This window comes from Rhamphochromis longiceps, linkage group LG14, assembly GCF_057381845.1.
Source record: "Rhamphochromis longiceps isolate RC_006_pf linkage group LG14, R_longiceps_female_GT1.1, whole genome shotgun sequence".
NCBI classification, from domain to species: domain Eukaryota; kingdom Metazoa; phylum Chordata; class Actinopteri; order Cichliformes; family Cichlidae; genus Rhamphochromis; species Rhamphochromis longiceps.
The window spans coordinates 6,901,881-6,927,400 of record NC_140570.1 but is presented as its reverse complement, the minus strand read 5'-3'; the positions used below and the strand labels follow the sequence as shown (position 1 = coordinate 6,927,400).

Sequence of the window (25,520 nt, the reverse complement as noted above, 5' to 3'; positions counted from 1 at the left end):
AAAACACAGCTTTAAAAGGCGTAGTAATCTGAACCACAATCTTTTTATACTTGAACCTAAGCATCTCTTTCTAATATGCTAATTCCAAACAATTTGTTTTTAATGCCCAACTCTAACTGATGAACACAATATGAATGAATAACTTATTAAAAACAACATAAATAAAAGGTACTTTCAGCTGCCGCCTTACTTTCCAAGGGGTCGCCAAAGTGGATGTGTCTGCATGTTTGATTTAGTACAGATTTTATACGAGATTCCCTTCCTGATACTAGCTTTTATGACCCACTGAGGTTGAGCTTGTGTCTCCTCATGGATTCCAACTAGGGATCTTTCATGTGTAAAGCGAACGTATCAGTCCCAATACAAATGGTATTTAAAAATCTGTGAGTTGTATGACTCAACATCTGTCTGCGGTGTGAACGGAAAAATCATATGTTCCGTCGCAGACTTCTCCAACCTCCAATTTTACAAAGTGGAAAATGTCAAACTGCGGCTGGGACATGTTGACATGTGTGCTTCACTTGTCAAAAGTCAATTAGTGATGATTGTTATAGGAATATTGGGTAAGTAGAATAACAGGACCCTCTTTGCTTCACAGCATTATGACAGCATGATAGTATTATGTTAAAAGCGTTAAAATGTAGCTAACAAAAAATGATGTAACAACTTAAAACAGCTCAAACCAAAGAGCGAACAGCAAAGCAGGGCTGAAAAATACTGCACTTTCCTGGAGTGACTGCTTGAGTCTTTGTAACGAATGTCTTTGAAAGTGAGTCAATTACCCAATGTTAAAAAACTTCACTGCATTAAAAAGCATGTTTACAGTGGTGTACAAAAATAGTTTTGGTGTCTATAACTTTCCAATTCATACCAACTGTATGGATTCAAATTCAGAATCAGAATAAGAATCAGCATACTTAATAATCCCTACGGAAATGATGTGGGTTACAGTTGCTCCAGTACTGTAACAAAAACAGACTAGACTATTTAACAATACAATATGTTAAGATTTAAGAAATAGCACAATATATACAAGTCACTCAATATTAAATATCAAGGATTGACAGATGTGATTATAAATACATATATACACACATACATACATATATATATATATACACACATATATATATATATATATATATACACACACACATATATATATATATATATATATATATACACACACACATATATATATACTGGCTACGGATACCGACTACAGAACGGAGCAGTTGTCAGCCACCTCCTGTACATGGATGACATCAAGCTGTATGCCAAGAGTGAACGAGACATCGATTCACTGATCCACACTACCAGGCTATACAGCAATGACATTGGAATGTCGTTCGGACTGGAGAAGTGTAGTCGGATGGTAACAAAGAGAGGGAAGGTAGTCAGAACTGAGGGGATTGAACTACCAGAAGGCAACATTGCAGACATAGAGGACAGTTACAAGTACTTGGGGATCCCACAGGCGAATGGGAACCATGAAGAGGCCGCTAGAAAAACTGCAACCACCAAGTACCTGCAGAGGGTCAGGCAAGTCCTGAGGAGTCAGCTGAATGGTAAGAACAAGATCCGGGCCATCAACACGTACGCCCTGCCCGTGATCAGGTACCCTGCTGGGGTAATAGGCTGGCCAAAGGAGGAGATAGAAGCCACTGACATAAAGACAAGAAAGCTCCTTACCATGCATGGAGGGTTTCACCCCAAATCCAGCACCCTGAGGCTGTACGCTAAGCGGAAGGAAGGGGGCCGGGGACTGGTGAGTGTCAGCACCACAGTCCAGGATGAGACAACGAACATCCAAGAATACATTAGGAAGATGGCCCCAACTGACCGAGTGCTCAGTGAATACCTCAGGCAGCAGAAACCCAAGAAAGAGGAGGGAGACGAGGAACCATCATGGAAGGACAGGCCCCTGCACGGTATGTACCACCGGCAGATAGAGGAGGTGGCTGATATCCAGAAATCCTACCAGTGGCTGGACAAAGCTGGACTGAAAGACAGCACAGAGGCACTAATCATGGCAGCACAAGAACAAGCTCTGAGCACAAGATCCATAGAGGCTGGGGTCTATCACACAGGCAAGACCCCAGGTGCAGGCTGTGTAAAGATGCCCCAGAGACAATCCAGCACATAACAGCAGGGTGCAAGATGCTAGCAGGCAAGGCATACATGGAACGCCATAACCAAGTGGCCGGCATAGTGTACAGGAACATCTGTGCCGAGTATAACCTGGAAGTCCCAAGGTCAAAATGGGAGATGCCCCCAAGGGTGGTGGAGAATGACCGAGCTAAGATCCTGTGGGACTTCCAGATACAGACGGACAAAATGGTGGTGGCTAACCAACCGGACATAGTGGTGGTAGACAAACAGAAGAAGATGGCCGTAGTGATCGATGTAGCGGTTCCGAATGACAGCAATATCAGGAAGAAGGAACACGAGAAGCTGGAGAAATACCAAGGGCTCAGAGAAGAGCTCGAGAGGATGTGGAGGGTGAAGGTAACGGTGGTCCCCGTGGTAATCGGAGCACTAGGTGCGGTGACTCCCAAGCTAGGCGAGTGGCTACAGCAGATCCCAGGAACAACATCGGAGATCTCTGTCCAGAAGAGCGCAGTCCTGGGAACAGCTAAGATACTGCGCAGGACCCTCAAGCTCCCAGGCCTCTGGTAGAGGACCCGAGCTTGAAGGATAAACCGCCCGCAGGGGCGTGCTGGGTGTTTTTTTTTTTTTATACACACACATATATATATACACACACATATATATATACACATATATATATATATATATATATACACACATATATATATATATGTATATATGTATATATATATAGATATATAGATATAGATATATAGATATATCTTCTTAAAAGGTTCACATTCAGATGTTTTAATCCACATCAACACCAAGGCTAGATTCTGTAATGTCATCAGATATCACAATAGATGTTTTTCTTTTGAGCCATAATCCAATCCAGTGTTGATTAGATTACAACTGACCACCTGGACCAATATTAATGTCCCCTTCTCTAGAGATTTAAATTCAAATGAGTCTTTAAGAGACAATCCTCCCAGTTGTCACCCAAGAACTGTTTTTTGGTTCCTGACATAAAATGGAGCTTAGAATGGAATTAGTATGGAGATGTATTGTGTGTCTGTGTGTGTTTGTGAGGGAGGGAGGGGGGCAAGCTTTGTGGTCTGTACAAATGGATGACTCAATCTCTGCCCTTGCCCTGAGCCTCAGTGTAAATGGACCCTGCCTCTCCTCTGGCTAATCACTCCGACTGGAGTTCATGACAGCCTTAAGTGCCGACTGCACCGCTGTGTTATTAAATCCAATCCACCAGTCAGGAATTATTTAGGGTGATTACCAAGTTTATTTTAATTTTCATCTTCAGCTATCACTTGATTGCATTAAAGCGGAGGCACAGTGACTTTTGGGCTCGCTCAGATAAAAGGAGAGCAACATATCATTTTAGCTGACCGTGAAGGCAATGACACACATAGACACACTCACTCCTGAAGACACTCACCAAGGGTTCAATCTTATGGCCATATTGAATTACGTCTCTCCACTCCTGTGGTGCAAACTGCTTGGTAGAGGAGGTGACACCTTGCATTTATGCTAACAGCCGAAGAGAAGAGATTGCAATTTCCTGCTGATTCTCCTTTCTCACAGCAGTGGGGATCCTTTCTGCTAAACCATCCCACTACAACGCCAGTCTTCCACCATCTGCTCCCACCAGGCTACATTTTATAGCAAGTCTCAATTTAGGTTGTGCAACATGACAGAGAGATTAGCTTTGCAGCTGAAGGGCTAAAGTACAGAGACACACAACTTTCCAAGTTTTTAGGATAAAAAAACCCGATTCAATGATACAATGATGGATACAAATATGATTATAGAGTAACTTTTTAGTCATCCATCTATCTTCTACTGCTTTGCAGATCCAGGCCATGGGAGCTGCAGTCTAAAGACTGGCCTCTGCCTTCTCGGCCACCCCCTGGTACAACAATGTTGACTGAGATAAAGTAAGCAAAGGGCTAAATAGCAAACCGAACATGGTTACAGGTCACAGGATAAAATTTATTACTGATTAAATCTCCCTTAAATGCTATACAAACATTCAGACATCACTGCAGTTGAGACGCCTCAGCACAATGCTGCTTCTTTTCCCTCTCTGGGAGTTGAGGTGTTAGCCTTTAAGGATGTTGTGGGCTGAAATGAGAGAGGCCTTGAGTAGTCTGAGTGCTCTAAAGACAACATATGCCCCGAGGTTCTAACAAGCCCTTGCCTATAGAGGCAACTCTTTTTGGGCGCTTCGGCTGCAGGCTCATCCTGTAGGTCACTACCAACACTTTGAGGTTACAGGTAAAGGTAGGAAATTGATAGCTTGACCTTGAAACTCAGCTTTCTTTTTACTGCAATGAAATGCTACATCATCCACATTACTGCTACGATTCATCTGTCAGTCTCTTGTGTCACTCTCCCCCGACTCATGAGCAAGACCCTGAGATACCCTGAGGTCCGTCACTTGAGGGAGGGACTTATTTCCACACTTTCCCAGCATCTGAACTATGTGACAGTGTTAGAAGTCAGTTTGTTTGTCCAAGCACACAGAGGATTTTTCAAGGTCAAATCCTGGTTGTCCTACTAAAGGATTCTGAGGGCACAGCTGGAACATTCATAAACTAGATCACACTCAGGGTGGCTGGAGGTGATCACGCTTTCAGAAATCCATCACTTTGATTATCTGAAATATGGAAAAGAAAACCATAAAGAATACAGAATTCCATTCAACATTTATTTTTTCAGTAAATTTTGGAACAAAAACCGACCTGAAACATCAGGTTTACATAGTGCAGCTTACTAAAAGTGGTAAGATGCCAAAATTAGAGAAAGTTCCAGAAGCTGAGGCTGCTGCGATGTTCCAAATCTGCCAAGAGCTCCCAGTGGCGGCAACAATTTGTTGACCTGATTCATAAAATGAAAAAACAACCTACAGTACATCTGTCAGCATATAACTGATGTGGTCATACACTTGGTTACATGCACTTCTTAGTTAAATCTGCAGTTATCAAGCTCAGCTCTCTTTTTTAATGTATGCTTTTCATTGTTTAATTGTAACCTCTGCTGTCTCTCTCTGTCCTTTTATGGTCGTGGTCGGGCCTGATGACACATGACCTGATATCCCAGTGTTGGTCCAACATCATCATAACTTTGGTCGAGGATCAAGATTGCAACTGACCAATGTGATGTTAACAGTTAACATTAGCCAAGAAGTTAGCTAATACTTTAAAAAAATTACTACTAGAAAACCAACATGAGTAACCTAAATTTGGCTAACAGCAAACCTAAGTTGATAAAAATATTTATTATGATGTATAAATGAATAAAGAAAACACTTGAAATGCCGATTATTTCTTCCAGAAGAAATTTTTATATTCCTACATTCCTGCAAAGCTATGACATCACAACAATGTTGATCCTGAAAAAGCACATTATGATGCTGCAGGGATATCAGATACGTCAGCTGCCGACAGTCATTTAACACAGCTCTGTGTTAAATGAATATTGGCAGGCTCTATAAAATTTACAGAGATTGTATTTATTAAAGTGGAGTGTAGAGAGGAGCTGAGAAGGGACAATTCAAGTAAAAAAAATATTAACTGAGTTGACGATTCAACAATAAAATAGTGACACGTCGCGACACAGCCAGAGGTTCAAAGGAAAGAGTTGTTGGAGTATTCCTTACAGCTCTTAAGGTTTAGATTCAGAAGATTCTAGCCTTTGACTTGGACTCCTATATAAACCAAGTGAGACTCACCAGACATTTAAGAAAGTTCTAGATACTCCCTTTACCCTTCAAAACCAGAGGATTCAAATATCCTTTTTTCCACATATGCAGCAGTGCACCCTAAACACCTGTAAACAGGCTTTGATTTATTAAAACAGTCCACAACAGGATTTAGCCTTTAATTTCCTTCTTTGACGCATTTTTGCTGATGTTTAACTGCACTTTGCAGATCAAGTATCACTACATGTTGTGCACCAGAGAGCAGAGAAGTATATATATGCTTTGTATACAGTACATGAATTACCTTGAGTGTTTCATATATAGCACATTTACTGAGAAACTGCTGTGGTAATGCAGGACCCAGCTTATATTGGAAATTTCATTTCGAGAATTGCTTTAGAGAATTTAATCTTTAATGGCTGTACTGGAGCTGAGCCAAAGAAGCATATGGATTAGTAGTTTATACTTGGTGTTGATAACTGATTTGCATATTGTGTAACACTGCAGTGTAAATACAGACTTTCCACATGATGCAGGTGCAATGAAGAAGAGTGGTGAGAAAGCTAAGTGCTGAAATGCAAAGGGAATCAAATAAATTACTAGACATACAGACTCGTAAAGCAATATTTCCAATTTTAACTGGGACTGAAAGTCAGAAAAACAATACACAAAAACACAGCTCAGGAATTATGTATGAATAAAAACAATGGTCTTCTGACAGCCACAGGGAAGCCGACAGGCTAAAGTGAGTCAGTGAAGGTGACACAGAGAGGAAAGATTTCATCTCCAACTGTGTTTGTGAGAGAGTGAAAAAATAAAGAGACACAGACATCACAGAGCTTTTCTTTGGCATCCAAAGGGGCAGCAGATGATGACACACTGGTGACACACTAGGATGTTAACAAAAACAGAGATACATGCTGTACGACACACACTCACCAGGCCTGAGGTTTCCTCTTGAGCAGGCCCTGTCTCCTCCATCGAGAGTGGGGGCTGAGATGGTAGGTCAGCTGACGACAAACCTTTTCCATCGCCCCAAGAGAGTCTCCCTCCTATTGAACACACACAGACAGAGGCACAAAATATCAGCTTAATTACAGACGGCAGCCAGAAAATAAGAAAAAAATTTCTTTGTAGCTTTATTTTCACAGACATCAGTTCTATTGGTATTTACATGCCCAGCCAATGACAAAAATTAAGAACGAGCTAGCAAGTCAGCATACCAGAGGAGACAGCTAACGGCATATTTATGTTTAAAGTGTAGTTTTTGCACCTTCTTGTTTGTGTGTATAGTATATTGTTGAAATTGTACTTTTCACTGCTCCTTGCATAATTTGTTTTACATATTTCCGAGGTGCTTTTTAAACCAAGCTTTGTAAAACAGCTTAGGCTAGAAAGACAGCCTGCATTATCAACATGTAGAAAGTGCAAAACTGTTAGCTGATATAGCATCATAACTCCTTTAATTTCTCCTTAAAATATCCTCCTGTTGGTTTAAATGAGAAATTACTTTAAACAAAGCAGCCCCAATAGAATAAGTGATTTTATAATGGTTACATCCATCGTTTATATAAGGGGTCCCCAACTCCAGGCCTCGAGGGCAGATGTCCTGCAGTTTTTAGATGTGTCCTTGATCCAACACAGCTAATTCAAATGGCTAAATTACTTCCTCAACATGTCTTGCAGTTCTCCAGAGGCCTGGTAATGAACTAATCATTTGATTCAGGTGTGTAGACCCAGGGTGAGATCTAAAACCTGCAGGACACTGGCCCTCAAGGCCTGGAGTTGGAGTCCCCTGGTTTATATACAGTTTTTGAGTTCTAACATTTCTTTGTCTGCTGGTTGTGAGATCGTGTCAGTGATACAGTGTAATGATTTTGTGGTGAAGCAGATTTAACACTGTGATTAGTCACTTACTGGTTGAATAAACATAGAAAATAGGTTATACTGTCTACATACAAGATTAGAGATAAATATATTATAATATTAATCTCTGGCTCTCTTCCACAGCACGTCTTTTATCCTGTCTTCCTTTTCTTACACCAACCGGTCGCTGAACCTGGTTCTGCTGGAGGTTTCTTCCTGTTAAAAGGGAGTTTTTCCTTCTCACTGTTACCAAAGTGCTTGCTCATAGTGGTCATATGATTGTTGGGGTTCTCTCTATGTACTATTGTAGGGTCTACCTTACAATATAAAGTGCCTTGAGGTGATTTGGCGCTGTATAAATAAAATTGAATTGAATTGAATACAAGATGTATACATTTCATACCACTGGAAAAAAATGCTCTCACGTTAGAATATTTACATGTATTTGTGATTTAACATTGCATCAGCCTGTAACAATTTCTGTATCTGTGCTGTCTTTGAGGTACCCTGATACCAGAGTGGTATCAGATACAAACATCTAGACCCACGCTATCACTGGTGGCCTTTTTTGCCATCACTGGATTTTGCTAGAAAAACAAGTTGTGATATATTTCACAAACAATTCACATGCAGTGTAGAGTAATTGGAAGCATAAGATATTTAATGCTGCATTGATATGGCATCAGATAAAGAGTGTTACCAAAAAACAAAGCAATAGCTATCGATCTATCGTGGTTAACAACATTTCTGTTAATTTCCTGCATTCTTTTGTCAACAGGTCTTTACAGGTTAGTATAATAGACCTTATATAGGAGTTGATTTAGTTTCTGGGTCTAAAAAGCGAAGGCAATGTGGAAGTGCCTTAAATCTGGATACCATTTAATGACCTGCAGGGGTTGACGCATCCGCTGCCGAAGAGCTTCAGGTGTATAGAAGTGAAAACAACCCTCGGGCTCCATGCTCTGTGACCTCTGCAAACATTTCCTTGATGATCTTATGGGAGTCTTGAAGAGGATAAATCAGGGTTTGCTCATAAGCTAATGATTTATTAATCACAAGTTTGACAATGTATATGCAGTGTCCCTCGCTTTCTCAGTCAGATCCATTTTTCATCATGTCTGGTTTCAAAATGCCAAGATAGCAGCAAAGTACTCAGGTTTAAGCTTCACAACTGGATTCACTAACCAATGGATGTCACAAAGGTTATGTCCTTGTTTAATATACTGTCCATGTTTGGGAGAGCCAGGTCTTGGGGAATTCTATACAATAGTACATTGCCAGCAATTTATGCTTAGTATGTCAAAGGAAAGAAATATATAACCCTTTGCTAACAAAGGACAAGAGGCCTGTTGGTGACTGTACATGTTTCTTCCCTGACCACAACCATAACATTTGATATCCCAGTGTCGGTGTTCTTCCCACATCATCATAATAATATTCGTCCAGGATCATTATTGCAAGTGACAAATGACATCTGATAATCCAGTTAGCATTAGGCAAGAACAAACAATAAACAAATCAACATAGGTAAATTGGGCTAACAGCAAACTTATTGTAAAATTAATAGAGAAAGCATTTGAAATGATTACCTCTGTCCCAAAAGAGAGTTTTATATAAACAAAGGCCCATTTTTCTTTTCCCCCCACATTACAAAGCCATGACATCACAACAACATGATTGGTCAGTTGCAGTGTTGATTCTAGACCAACACAGGTTACCAGTTCCACCTACACACCAGCCACCTAGCAAATCAAAATCTGAATTTCAGTTGTGTCTCATTTGCAGGAGCTCACAAGGATTTTAGGTTGCCAAGAAGCGGCCGAATGGTCCCTCAGCCAGTGTGGCTTTAATAGGCCTCTCTATAATGTATGAGCATCAGTCATCACTTATGAAGCTATTCCACATATGAACTCAAGTGATACATATGCATGTACATTTCAAACTATGCAACAAGTATATGATTTTGATGTCAGTTACGGGTGTTGCTAAGTTGACATGAGGAACAGAGAGGAAATGTCACGTCTGACATGGCATCACCACAGAATAAAAGAGGGCAGTGAGGTGCTACAGCAGCCAACAGGAACTGATATAATTCAAGGATACAAGGACCACTGGAGCAAAGAATTACTAAACACACCTTCTGTCAAGTTTCTGATATGACAGGACACGCACAGACACACACACAAGTCTGGGGACTAGAACTCTACAGGGTGTGCTGATTGGCTGCCCATAATCAAACCATTTGGTGCGCTGCATCACAATCACATTGTGTCATTAAGTCTGAGTGTCTGAATTGCACCTTTACATTCAGTGTGGCACTCTAAAAATGTTTTTTGATGAAACAGAAAAATGTCATGTACCAAGCATGTTCATGACTTTCTTACAATGGTACAGTCCTCCCAGGGCCTTGGATGAGTGACATGTAAAATTACATCTGTTGCTTGTGACGCAAAATAATGGTGACTCATAAATATAAATATAATCCCAGAGATGGCTTCTTAGTTTGTATCATAGAAACTAGGAAGCAATTTGAGAAACGGTGTCACCCAAACCCTCCACTACATCGTAGCTGTGTGTGTATGTGAGACTTCCACCCACACTGAAATACATTTATTCAGGTGGTTAGTCAGGTCCCCTGTTATCCAGTACAAAACAGATGGTGGAGAGTTGGGGGATGAGGAGGGGGGCGTGGGGGTGGTAGGGTTGAGGGTGATGTCAAAAAAAGCTCTTCTATGTTCCCCTGTTGTGGGGTGAGGATGGATGTTTGTGAGCGACTAGGTTAAAAGCCGAAGGGCAAAAAGTGGAAGGAGAAAAAGAAAAACTATGTTCTTGCTTTTGAAAGTTACTGACTCTCTGCCCAGAGGGGAGCTGATGGAAAAATTCATTTCTCAAATTAAATGAAGTGATAATGACTTCCTTTGAGAAACTGTGAATATGTTCTGCAAATGTATGTGTGGTCAAACATAGAAAAAAAACAAATTGAGAAGGCATTTTTGTTGTGTAAATTCAGATTTTTTTGATTCCCGCATGCTGTGACAGAACAAGCTCTTATTTTCGAGATTCAGCATGATAAATGTAGCCCACAGTATTTTTTTCTTTTCTTTTTTTTATCTTTTGTTTTGTTTCGACTCATTTGATTTTGATTCATTGATTCATATCAACACTCATGTTTAAACTTGTGCTTTACTTGAGCCACAGTGAGTGTAACAGCTAGCACCTCAACCTGACTGAAATGCTGAGCTGTGCAGCAACAAATCCTGCAAAACTCAAAGTGCTTAAACTGTCACGTTCCCTGTGTTTAACCGGCTGGCTCAGTGAGGCTACAGATATTTGTTACGGTTTTCTCCTACTCTTGCTCTCTCTCTCTCTCTCTCTCTCCTCCTTGCCTGGACCTAGCTTATTGGCCAGCACATCTGAAAACGGTTACTCACCTGCGGCTCATCATCCTGCCACTCCCAGACGCTATTTAAGGCAGAGGCTCAGTTCTTCTTATCGCTGGAATGTTGTACTACACATTTCAGGGTAACCTCAGCTCAACCTAATCTCGTGATCCCTCCTGTTTTTCTGGCATTGATCTGTTTTGTGCATAGACTCCTCTATCCTATCCTCAAGCCCTTCCTTTGGATTTCCTGAACGCATGCGAGTTTGCAGAGTGGACTCGAGCGAAGAGGAGTGTGTAGTGTGGCGTGGCTGAGGAGGAGAGTGAGAACCCCGCCCGCAATACCCCGTGGACTGTTGAAGCCCCATGGATTTCCCTCACATTATATATATATATATATATATATATATATATATATATATATATATATATATGTGTGTGTGTATATATACACATATATATATTGTTGGAATGCTACTACGCAAGTAACCCTGGCAGAAGGGGTTACATGAATAGGATGAGGGACCTATGGATTCTTCGATACCCAACATCCACAATGACGGCGAAACAACTAGTAGCTCAGTGTTCCAATATTCGAAAGAAGGGACTGCTCTCACAGCTAGAGATTGACGAGGTACAACATAAATGCTACGGCAAGGGGGAGCCAGGACGCCAGGTCAGGGGGGAGATATCATCACCCCCACCCGAGATTGGGTACCAAGCCCCAAGTGCGATAGGAGAAGGATCGTTGAGTGCGAGAGGAACTGACCTGAAAGATAGGTTCATGGCCAAACTTGAAACCTGGACCCCCCGTAGCCAAGATTACGTGAAGTACCCTCAGAAGGTCTGCTAGATGATGTTAATGCAGCACTACGGACAATACCTACAGCCACGATTACCGACACTAACAAGCTGATCTAAAATACGGCAGCAGTGATCAGTGAGATCACAAGGAGCAGTACCCTCCATGGAGAAGGAGGCTAGAGGCTAAGATCAAGGTAGCACGGAGGGAGGTTAGCCAACTATCGGAGTTGCAGAAAGGCGCGATGAGGAAGGTGCCTAAGAAGTACAGGAAGCTGTCCATACCTGCGGCCTTGGAAACTGCCAAGCAACGACTCACAGCCTTGGCCAGTCGCTTGAGGAGGTACACCAGAGAGATAGAAGGCAAGAGAATAAACCAGCTGTTCTCCATGGAACCAGCCAAGGTGTACTCTCAGTGGCAGGGGAACAATATGAGAACAGCACCACCAAGGCTGGAGGCAGAACAACACTGGAAGAGCATATGGGAGAAGGACGCAACCCATAATGGCAATGCTCAGTGGCTAGTGGCAGACCACAGCGACCTCCCCGAACAGGGTCCAGTAACCATCACAGTGGCCGATATGCAAGAAAGGGTCTCCAGTATGAAGAGTTGGACAGCACCAGGGCCCGACATGGTTCACGCCTACTGGCTGAAGAAGCTGACTGCACTGCCTGGCAGCACAAATGAATCAGCTGCTAGTTGACGAGAGACACCCGGAATGGCTACCCAAAGGCCGGACAGTCCTGATCCTCAAGGACCCCCAGAAGGGACCTGTCCCCTCCAACTACTGACCAATAACCTGCCTCAGCACCACGTGGAAGCTCCTGTCAGGCATCATAGTGGCTAAGATGAACAGGCACATGGGTCAATACATGAGCGGGGCACAGAAAGGGATGGGCAAGAATACCAGAGGCGCAAAACACCAGCTACTGGCAGACAGAGCAGTCAGCCGAGACCAACCTGTGCACTGCCTGGATTGATTACAAGAAGGCCTATGACTCAATGCCCCACACCTGGATCCTGGAATGCCTAGAACTATATAAGATCAACAGGACCCTGAGAGCCTTCATCAGGAACTCAATGGGGATGTGGCGGACAACACTGGAGGCCAACCTCAAGCCCATAGCACAAGTCACCATCAAGTGCGGGATCTACCAAGGAGATGCTCTGTCCCCACTGCTGTTCTGCATAGGCCTGAACCCCCTCAGTGAGATAATTGACAAGACTGGCTACAGATACCGACTACGAAACGGAGCAGTTGTCAGCCACCTCCTGTACATGGATGACATCAAGCTGTATGCCAAGAGTGAACGAGACATCGATTCACTGATCCACACTACCAGGCTATACAGCAATGACATCTGAATGTCGTTCGGGCTGGAGAAGTGTAGTCGGATGGTAACAAAGAGAGGGAAGGTAGTCAGAACTGAGGGGATTGAACTACCAGAAGGCAACATTGCAGACATAGAGGACAGTTACAAGTACCTGGGGATCCCACAGACGAATGGGAACCATGAAGAGGCCGCTAGGAAAGCTGCAACAACCAAGTAACTGGATTACATCCGACTCCAGCAGGCTACACAGCGTGAGGTTAGAGACTGCTGTGTCTTTGTTTTCACGGAAACATGGCTCAGCGACAGAGTACCGGACGCCGCTATTCAGCTAAATGGGCTGGCCTCGTTTCGCGCCGACAGAAATGCAGCTCTGTGCGGTAAGACTCGCGGTGGCGGCTTGTGTGTTTACTAGGGGTGCAACGATACACAAAATTCACGGTTTGGTTCGGTTCGATACTTTGGTGTCACGGTTCGATATTTTTTCGATACAAAAAAAAATGTTCATGCCTTTTTAATTTGTCATTTATTAAAATTATAAATATATATTTTAACTCAAAAGTACAGTCTCAGCAGCATAAGGAGAATCATGTGGTAACAGCTGTCTAAATGACTCGGCTAAAGTTAGTAGCATGCTTGTTGTTTTTGTCTTTGCACTAGGATGATGTAAATGTGCAGTCATATTCGTTGTGTTCCCACTAGTGCTTTCAGGTTAATCTCGTTGAAATGACCTTAACGCCACAACACGGCAAATCTCCGTTAACGAGCTACCGCCGATCGCCCCGTGCATAGGGTTGCCAACCGTCCCTTAAAATATGGAATCGTCCCGTATTTCGAAACAAAAGTACACGTCCCGTATTGAGCTAATAAGGGACGCACTTTGTCCCGTAATACAGTGAGAATCAAAAGTAGTCTATAACTTTTAATGGAATTAACGCTTTGTTTGAAAACATAATTCCCAGCCCCTCTCCTGCTTTGTTACCAATGAGCTGACAGCACACTTATGACAATTCGAGTATGACAATTCAGATTACCGCTCATCTCATTGGTCGAGGAAAGGTCGCTTGCGGAGAAAATACCGGAAGACAACAGATGACCACAACAACAAGCATGGCCAACAGGGAAACAAACGCCGACACTGCGGTGCAAGTCTCGGACGACAGTACACCTAAAGCTGGGCAGACACTGTGCGATTTTTTCAGTCACGTTATTCAGCTCCTGCTCAAACTGCACGATTGACTCGCAGGGGTTAGAAGTTCGTAGGTCACGATGCAGGTCTCACACTATACGGCCCGATGCTCTGATGCGACCTGAGTGCTCACACTGTGCGTCCATAAAATTAAGGTTATAACAGAAAATCTGTCGCTCGCTCTCTCTGTCTTTCACTCACACAGACACACCACCACCATCAACTTTGCTAAATTGCTAATGAAAAACATTGATCAGGCAGCTGTGATTGAGCAGCAGTGTAAATCCAACTATTTTCACGGTTGTTGTGGTCGTGATCATTTTGTGATGCCACATCGAAAAGGCTCGGATGAGCTTTCCAAAGTTCTACAAGTTGTGCCTCCATCGCTTGTGTCCAGATCACACGCAGCACTGCCGTGCTGCTCCGTCTTTTTCACCGACGTTTACGTGTTTGCGCATGAGCAGTGTGAGCGGCTGTGGTGAGACCCTCACGAGCGATTGATGATCGGGAGCTGGTCGTGAGGTGTTAATCACTTCTCGTTACCCCACGTATACTACACGACGCACGATGAAGGCCAAAATCGGGCCGATCGCCAAAACCGTCGCACGACTCAAAAATCGTCTCAAAATGGGCCAAAAATCGCACAGTGTAAGCCCAGCATAAGCCCAGCATTAGAGCAGCAATATTTGTTCCCCTCAGAGAAAGGGAAGAATCGGAAAAGGAAAACACCTGGCTGGAAAAAGTTAATATGGGCATGTGCAGTGAATATCAGCGCTATGTGGCCAGAAGTGTGATAATATAACTTATTTTGTGTAATAAACAACTGCAAGGATAGATGATTACAACAAATAGATGACTAATACATAAAAGTAATACATAGGTGAATAATGATGATGAGTTATGATGCGTAATCATGGGAACAAGCGGGTTTACAAACAGGAGCAGCTGATTACCATTAGAAAAGCTGAAATAATACCTCAACTGAACTCAATTGTACTAAATGCACTAAATGTGCACTGTTACAAGAATATTTTTCTTTCTATTATTTTCTATTATTTTAAGTTAAGCAGGACAGAGTTCTTTTAAAGAAAGATTTACTTATATTCTCAAAAGTTAAGCATGACAGGCTTCTGTTTAAGAAAGAGACCTGTTTTATTGTGTTAATGTTGTCATTTTGAGCTAAAAATAAATGGCTAAATGATCACTTGTTTCACATGTGTTCTTATCACAAAGAATAGAATATGCATCTACTTAAATCAACTTCAAGTCAAATGGTTAAAAAGATGGCCAACACGTTAACGAGCTAACTGCGCTAACACACTAGTTCCCACCCATGTAATTGAGCATTGCATGGCACATCCAACATACTGTTTTACTTTAGTCCATGACTCGCTTACCTTCAGGGTCATACGTCACATGAAAACCAAAATAATTCCAAACGCCAGATCTGAATGAGAGTGGGGGAGGTCCATGTTGCAAGGAGAGCTTAACTTCTGTCTTGCTAGCTTGCCCTGCGCTCTTCCTTCTGACTATGCTGTCTGTGTTGAGCACTTAGTGGATCTGCGCTCGACAGTGCAGCCTAGGCGGAGTAGTCGAACGCAGATTCACTGAGCGCTCAACACAGACAGCATCGTCAGAAGGAAAGTTGATAAAATAAATTACAAATGTTGTATTGTTCGATACATATGCGTACCGAACCGAAAGCACTGTATCGAACGGTTCAATATCGATACGAATATCGTTGCACCCCTAGTGTTTACATCAACGCGAAATGGTGCAAGAACTCTGTGCTAGTTTCTAGTTATTGCTCATCGCTGGTGGAGTTTGTGACTGTTAGATGCAGACCTTTTTATTTACCACGGGAATTCACCACTGTTTTCATTATCGGAGTGTACATTCCACCTAGCGCTGATGCTAAGGAAGCGCTATGGGAACTATATACAAAGATCAGTGAACTGCAAAATACACACCCGGATCAACTGTTTATTGTTGCTGGAGATTTCAACCATGCAAATCTCAAGTCAGTGCTTCCTAGATTCCATCAGTATGTGGACTTTGCAACGAGAGGGGAAAACACGCTGGATCTTGTTTACACAAACATCCCCGGCGCATATCGGGCAGAGCCCCGCCCCCACCTCGGTTACTCAGACCACATCTCTGTTATGCTAATTCCAGCATACAGACCACTCGTCAGGCGATCAAAACCGGTTCTGAAGCAGGTGAAAACCTGGCCAGCAGGAGCCATCTCTGCTCTTCAGGACTGTTTCGAGAGCACTGACTGGAACATGTTTAGGGAGGCTGCAACTTACGGCGACTTCACTGACTTGGAGGAGTACACGTCATCAGTGTCCAGCTACATCAACAAGTGCACCGATGACGTCACTGTCTCCAAGACCATCATCTCACGACCCAACCAGAAACCGTGGATTACTGCGGAAGTGCGTGCACTTCTGAGGACCCGAGACTCTGCCTTCAAAGCGGGAGATAAGGTGGCACTTAGAAGAGCTAGGGCCGAACTTTCTCGGGCCATCAGAGAGGCGAAGCGCGCACACGCCCAGAGAATCCACAACCACTTCAAGGACAGCGGCGACACACGGCGCATGTGGCAGGGCTTACAAGCCATCACTAACTACAGGACGACATCACCTGCCTGTGACAGTGACGGCTCCCTCCCAGATGCGCTGAACAACTTCTACGCTCGGTTCGACAAGCAGGATGACGTGGCGGCGAGGAAGACCACCCCTCCTCCGAACGACCAGGTCCTGTGTCTCACTACAGCTGAGGTGAGGAAAACTCTACGCAGAGTCAACCCACGTAAAGCTGCTGGACCAGACAACATCCCAGGCAGAGTGCTCAGAGAATGTGCTGAACAGCTGGCAAATGTTCTCACCGATATCTTCAACATCTCTCTGAGCAGTGCCGTCGTTCCCACGTGCTTCAAGGCCACCACCATCGTCCCCGTGCCCAAGAAGTCTTCTGTGTCCTGTCTCAACGACTACCGTCCTGTTGCACTTACACCCACCATCATGAAGTGCTTCGAGCGGCTCGTCATGAGACACATCAAGACCCTGCTGCCCCCCTCACTGGACCCACTGCAATTTGCGTACCGCCATAACCGCTCAACGGACGACACCATCTCCACTGCACTCCATCTTGCCCTCACACACTTGGACAAGAAGGACTCACACGTTCGAATGCTGTACATAGATTTCAGATCAGCATTCAACACGATCATCCCCCAACAACTGATCGGAAAGCTGAGCCTGCTGGGCCTGAACACCTCCCTCTGCAACTGGATCCTGGACTTTCTGACCTGAAGGCCTCAGTCAGTACGGATCGGGAACTGCACCTCCAGCACCACCACACTGAGCACTGGGGCCCCACAAGGCTGTGTGCTCAGTCCTCTGCTGTTCACACTGCTGACTCATGACTGTGTAGCAACACACAGTTCAAATCACATCATTAAGTTCGCTGATGACACGACCGTGGTGGGTCTCATTAGCAAGAACGACGAGTCAGCGTACAGAGAGGAAGTGCAGAGGCTAACGGACTGGTGTAAAGACAACAACCTGTCTCTGAATGTTGACAAGACAAAAGAGATGGTTGTTGACTTTAGGAGGACACGAGGTGACCACTCACCGCTGAGCATCAACGGCTCCTCTGTGGAGATCGTTGACAGCACCAAATTCCTGGGCGTCCACCTGGAGAAGGACCTCGGCTGGTCCCTCAACACCAGCTCCCTGCACAAGAAAGCCCAACAGCGTCTCTTCTTTCTGAGAAGACTGAGAAAGGCCCAGCTTCCACCACCGATCCTGACCACCTTCTATAGAGGAACTATCGAGAGTATCCTGAGCGGCTGCATCACTGCCTGGTTTGGGAACTGTGCCATATCGGACCGCAAGACCCTACAGCGGATAGTGGGAACAGCAGAGAAGATCATCGGGGTCTCTCTCCCCTCTATTGAGGACATCTACACCACACGCTGCATTCGCAAAGCCACCAGCATTGTGGCTGATCGGACACACCCCTCTCACACACTCTTCACACTCCTGCCATCTGGAAAAAGGTACCGAAGCATTCGGGCACACACATCCAGACTGTGGAACAGCTTTTTTCCACAAGCCATCCGTCTCCTCAGCAAAAAGGGACTGGACTGACACACACACACACACACACACACACACACACACACACACACACACACACACACACACACACACACACACACACACACACACACACACACACACACACACACAAACATTATCACTCAGCTTAACTCAACTACCTCAAAACATTGAGACTGGACTGACTAATCAGCACAAGCGCAAACACACTGACCTACACCACCAAACTATCGTACACACCAACCTGTAAATGCTCTTTTGCACAATATTATTACTGGACTTTTTGCACTGACTTCTTTACTTCCTAATTTTTGCTGCTACACTAAGGAATGTTTACTGTTCCTCCACTACCTCAACTCATCATCACAAAACCTTATTATTATGTTACGTTGTGTTTTTTTTTTTTTTTTGTCACACTGTCACTTTGCTGCTCTTGTTTGCACATTTGCACGTGCACTTTGTTGTCTGCTGTCTGTTAACAAAAAAAAAAAGTCTTCCTTAGATAGTTAGTTTTTGTTGTAATTTATGTTAGGTCAGTCTGTCTTGTCTCTGCTAGCCAGCTAACTAGGCCTCTTAGTTAGCTAGTTTAGTGTTTTCTGTTAATTTATGTTGTAAATTTATGTTGCATGTAGCACCTTGGTCCTGGAGGAAGGTTGTTTCGCTTCACTGTGTACTAACTGTATATGGTTGAAGTGACAATAAAGCCAACTTGACTTGAAAAAAGGAAAAAAAAAAGTCCTGACGAGTCAGCTGTACGGTAAGAACAAGATCCGGGCTATCAACACCTACGCCCTGCCCGTGATCAGGCACTCTGCTGGGGTAATAGGCTGGCCAAAGGAGGAGATAGAAGCCACTGACATCAAGACAAGAAAGCTCCTTACCATGCATGGAGGGTTTCACCCCAAGTCCAGCACCCTGAGGCTGTACGCTAAGCGGAAGGAAGGGGGCCGGGGACTGGTGAGTGTCAGCACCACAGTCCAGGATGAGACAAGGAACATCCACGAATACATCACGAAGATGGCCCCAACTGACCGAGTGCTCAGTGAATACCTCAGGCAGCAGAAACCCAAGAAAGTGGAGGGAGACGAGGAACCATCATGGAAGGACAGGCTCCTGCACGGCAGATAGAGAAGGTGGCTGATATCCAGAAATCCTACCAGTGGCTGGACAAAGCTGGACTGAAAGACAGCACAGAAGCACTAATCATGGCAGTACAGGAACAAGCACTAAGCACAAGATCCATTGAGGCTGTCACACCAGGCAAGACCCCAGGTGTAGGCTGTGTAAAGATGCTCCAGAGACAATCCAGCACATAACAGCAGGGTGTAAGATGCTAGCAGGCAAGGCATACATGGAACGCCATAACCAAGTGGCCGGCATAGTGTACAGGAACATCTGTGCCGAGTATAACCTGGAAGTCCCGGGGTCAAAATGGGAGATGCCCCCAAGGGTGATGGAGAATGACCGAGCTAAGATCCTGTGGGACTTCCAGATACAGATGGACAAAATAGTGGTGGCTAACCAACCGGACATAGTGGTGGTAGACAAACATGAGAAGACGGCCGTAGTGATCGATGTAGCGGTTCCAAATGACAGCAACATCAGGAAGAAGGAACACGAGAACCTCGAGAAATACCAAGGGCTCAGAGAAGAGCTCGAGAAGATGTGGAGGGTGAAGGTGACGGTGGTCCCAGTGGTAATCGGAGCACTAGCTGCAGTGACTCCCAAGCTAGGCGAGTGGCTCCAGCAGATCCCGGGAACAACAGCGGAGATCTCTGTCCAGAAGAGCGCAGTCCTGGGAACAGCTAAGATACTGCGCAGGACCCTCAAGCTCCCAGGCCTCTGGTAGAGGACCCGAGCTTGAAGGATATATAGCTCGGTATGTATGTATGTATACATACATACATACATGTATACATACATATATGTCACTTGGTGTTTTTTGTGTGTAAATAAACCTTTGCCATTTACTCCAAATCTGCACCTGAGTCTGTTCCGTCATTCGTGACATAAGCAATGTTGTAAATAAACGTGGGCTATAATTCATCCAAGATGAAGTGCAGATGTTAAAGATGTTAATACAAAATAGCTAAACTGGTTCTACAAGCCAGGACAGGCTGGCTGTAGTTTTTCCACATGATTGAGTTCTGTGAAAACGTTTTGCACAGGGCTGTAGCCGATGGACTAATTGCAGCATTTCATATATACATGTCATGTCACATGATCAGGATTTTGTTTTAAATATTCTGAGTGAGTTTCGGTGTTGTTGCAGTGTTGAAATTACAAGGTTGCTCTTTTGATTTGCTTTCTTTTGGAAAAAACTTTTATTGATACCTGAACTGAAACAAATGCACACCTTATTAGCTTTCTGTTGTTCCAGACTGTAAGATACACTCTGTGACTTTTGATCTAATAAAAAGGCAAAAGTTTGAATTCAAGTTTCATACTAACAAAGCACCCTCTATCAGCTGCTCCCTTTTTACAAAGGGTCACACAGCAGATGGATCTACATCTTTGATCAGACACACATTTTTACACTCAACGCACACCCCGGGGTCTCCTCCCAGTGTCAAGCTGCGATTTTGAATATGTTAACCATTGCACTATGGAACCACCGTTCATACTAACCAACTATTATTATTTATAGGCAAATATTTGACCCTAATTTCTCCTTGTTTTTATTGTGTGGTCTTTTTTACTGGCACTCTTGGTATTTATTGTAAGAGTGATCTCATGGTGTCAATAAAGCATGAGAGAATGAGAGAGAGCTTGTGTTGTTGGGAACAGCAGCAGTGTTCCAGCCTCACTGCATGCTTTCCACCTTTTCCTGCATCCACTTATCACAATTCCTTCATCTGTTCCCTCCTTCACTCTCTCTCTCTCTCTGTGTTGTGTTTCCCCCCCTCTTTTTCCTTTCTTCATACTCTGGTGTCCTGCTTCCCTCTCTCCTCTTCCTTGTTACATTATTGATACAGAACACATCTGTGAATCTTTCCAGTCTCCAGAGAACTAATGACCTCTCCATCCTTTACTCTCCACCCCCACCTCCTTTTATTTATCTGTCTGCCTCATCTCTACCTCTTCCCTGCAGGCTAGCAGCTGATGAGGTTAGTTTGCACAGTACAAATGGAACCATTACTTTGGTCCAATTTTTCATGCTCTGCCAAATGACCATTTCCTCTGTACTGCAGATGAATTGTTTGGATAATTCAATCTTATTGCTCTTGTTTCAGTGGTCAGGAGGTGCAGGGGAAGACCTAGCAGATGGCTGATTCGGAACAGTGGTTTGATCTCAGGGAGTTATCACTCATAAAGTCCTTGCAGAGCTACCTACAGTGCTGTGCATAAGTCTTGAGCCACCACTTATTTCTTTATATTTTGCTTTCAAGGAGGCAGAATTGGACATTCACTGCTTTTTCACATTTAGTTCGTAAAAACACATCTAATAAGCACATTAGTTCCGCTTGAAATGAAAAGCTCAGCACAGAAATTATTATTTTAGAAACTATAATTTCCTACTGACTGTGACATTACGTGCTATGAGTCATTCTTTGTCAGACAAACTTCATGCTGAGCAATAATATCCTTGGCCATTACTAATAATCTCTTAGAAAGTAATATATTTTGTGGGCTGACAATTGGTGTCTGTCTTGTGTCAGTGACGTAAAAGACGGATTTAATGCAACATGACCATTCAAACAGCAGTCGCTTTCTAAAACGTCAGATATGTATCGTATTCAGTGCCACATACGAAAGTGACCCAGGTCGGATTTGAAAATATCAGATTTGTGCCGTTCACACTGTCATACCATGATCGGATATGGGTCGCATAGGGTCAAAAAAGTCGGATTTGATGCGCTTTCGCCTGAAGTGTGAACGTAGCCTAAAGGACTGAATGCAGCGACTGAGTTCATTTGGGTGTGTTTCTTGCTTGTTCTGATGAACATCCATGCTTGAATGTGCGAACTAGCAACACTGTAAAACCTACTATGTGTGATCTTTTAAATCACAATGAAATCACCTTTCATCATCATGCTTTTAGTCATTTTTAGTGATGAGCTCATACCATAGTGAGGCATCCATTGTCTGTCCACATTTCACTTTAAGAGTTACTACACCTCTTAGAGTACTGGTCAGAATTTAATCAAACTTACACACAGTCCTTACCTGATGAGTCTTTACTTGTATCGTGCTAAAAGTCAAGCTCACGTTTATCATTTTACTGAAATATATAATTACATTCATGAGCACATCACTGCGACATAAATGATATCCTGGTTTGGGTATTAACTGAGATCTGTGGTAATAATTGTGTCATGGTCCAAGGTGTATGCCTTCTCCGGCAGGGAGGTCTGTAAACCTTTCCACGTGTCCCTTGTTGTTGCCATTTTGTTTTGTGAGCGTGTCTGCAGGTGGCACACAATCAGTCTCCGATCAGTCTTCATCCTCAATCAGACTCTGCACCATTTCAAACCCAGCTTCTCCTCCAGTCCTTGCCAATCTGTCATATCTGCATGATACATGCACATGATAGTGAACTGTAAGGCTCAAGACTTCAATAAATGTACCTGATTCTTGGTTTAAGAACTATAATCCAGCTTTGCCCGGCTGCCAACTCTCTCAAACCCATATCTGCACCTTCCAGTCCAATCTGCCAGCTAAAGTAAAATAAATTCTTTACGCTTGGACTCAGTGGGTTGCTCTTTGGTCTCTGCATCAGCAAATGTTTTAATAATTCAAGGGAATGGACTGGTAAACTCTATGAAGGCTTTAGAAACAGCAAGAAGGAACAGAGAGTTAATGGTGGCTGAGTACACGGTATCTTGTTGTGACTACAGACAGTCTGTACAGTCTGGTGCCTGCATGCATTTAATTGAAAATCTTCCACGTGCATACATATAATGAATGAGTAATGTAAACAGTAGATAATGAGAATCCCCATCAATACCCATGTTAAAATGCCCATCTTAACAGCTTTGAAAGCTTGTTCCATAAAACTGTTTTAGCCTCCTACATAAAAAAAACATTTTGGCAACTATTAAACTATAAAACCACTGATAAAACTATTTTTATTCATTTGTCAATAAACTGTTTTGAAATCCTTGCAATTGTTCCACACAATATTATAGAAATATGTCAAAAAATACATAAATAAAAATTAAATTTAAAGTAAACTGAAATGACAAAATGTCACTAACAAAAGTCTTGGCCACGACTATATACAGGTAATTTCATTCAGGTGGATTTTGTCAATGCTAAAGATAGGAGCATGGGTACTTTGATTGACAGGTGCACCAACACAGGTAACTGGTGCCTTTTGGAACAATTTATATTATGTTATTAAATTACTGATTTGATGGAATAACAACATGGACTGGATGTTAACTAACAAAGGGGAAATAGAAATGATTCAATTAACGACAATTACCAATCCCTGTGATCCAAATGATTAGTTCTTACATTTATATAGATCTAGATTATCTATATGCGCTTCCTATTAGGCTGTGACGCTGGTCTCCTAAATTCGAGTCGCTTATGCTACATTCACTACGCAACCTGTGTGGTACAGGATCGTGGGGTGTGGCTCTAACTCTCGAGCATAAACAGCTTGGATCGGTGGATTTGAGCCACACGACCTTCATGGTGATAAAAGCACTGCTATGGAAAGTCTTAAGGTTAGTCATGGGTTAAACCAAACAAATCAATCACTTTTTTCTTATGCTTGGTGCACTCTGAATCGCCTCTTCGCTGCTAGCTTCTTCAAATAGCTCCACGCTATAAAAAGCACCTTTATCTGTGTTTGAATTAGAATGGCTCTAGCTGACATTTTGAAAAGTAAATGAAATAATTCAAATCTGATAATGTGATGAGGTGACAGACTGGCAAATATCTGACATTTGACTAACCGCAATATGAGCAGAGATGAACCCGCACACATCCAGGAACAGATACTGTTATTATGAGCAAAGTCAAGCTGAGCTGTCCGATTCACAGCTCGAGAAAAGTAGAGACACAGACACATAGATGGAACAACACATAGACAAATTAGAAATTAAGAGAGCAGACAGAAGAGGTGTGAAACAGGAGGAATAAAGAGGTAAAAGAACTGAGAGCAGAAAGAGAGAGAATCGGAGCAGCTGCAGTGATAAAGCAGCGAAGCTTTCCGCTGCTCTAAGTAAAGATTCACTAGTCACCCCACTTAGCTGGAGTCACACAGCAATGAATAGACCTTTCACACACTCTGTGGAGGCTGCTGTGCTGCTGTTTGTGACACCAAATGTGTGAGAGCAAGTGAGCATTTGAGCGGCTGCACATATATCTAAAGCGTACGCTTTTTTTGTTAATCAAGTCAAATCCTTTAGCACATCTGCAGGCTTGTATCAGCATGCATATACGTGTGCTAATGATGGATGTTTCTTAACCTTAAATATGAATGTGTGCATTTGGATGTTGCGGCTGGTCTTCACCAGCTGTTGTGTGCTTGTATTTAGAAAAAGGTGCAGGGTATGTGGCAGGAAGGATTAGCGAGTTATCAGAATGTGCTGAAAATCAGCTCTCAGCTGGCTTGGGGCTCTTTCAGTGGCAGAGCTGTCAAAGGTGGCAGAAGTATGGTTGGAATATGGTAGAAATATGTGCTGGCAGGTTTATTTCAACATAAACCTCCTAAAATGTCTACATATTAATAAATAATTAATCAATCAAATCAGGGACCAGTGGTGCATGGAGCCTGTGCAACTAGCCAATTTATAATTCAGTTGGTACATTTTCACAAGTTTTATCAACTACTGATCAAATCCAAAGTAGAGCTCCAGGTTGTGAACTTTCTCACATCATTACAACATTTTATTGTTGTTGATTTATTTATTTCCATCCATCCATCCATTTATCTGCCTTCTACTGCTTATCTGGAGTCACAGCAGTCTAAGCAGAGAAGCCCAGACTTCCCTGACCTCGGCCACCTCTTCCAGGTCATCCAGGGCGATACACAGTCGTTCCCAGGTTAGCCAAGAGACATAA

The 25,520-nt window shown here is 43.3% G+C and overlaps 1 protein-coding gene across 1 annotated transcript in view; it reads right to left on the bottom strand.

Moving 5' to 3' along the window:
- The window catches only part of lrrc75a (leucine rich repeat containing 75A), an 81,371-nt gene that overhangs the window by 32,513 nt on the left and 23,338 nt on the right, over window positions 1-25,520 (bottom strand). The window contains exon 3 of the mRNA XM_085380228.1: window positions 6,749-6,861. Coding sequence (XP_085236354.1) covers window positions 6,749-6,861 — 113 coding nt within the window. The remainder of the gene's footprint in view (window positions 1-6,748; window positions 6,862-25,520) is intronic.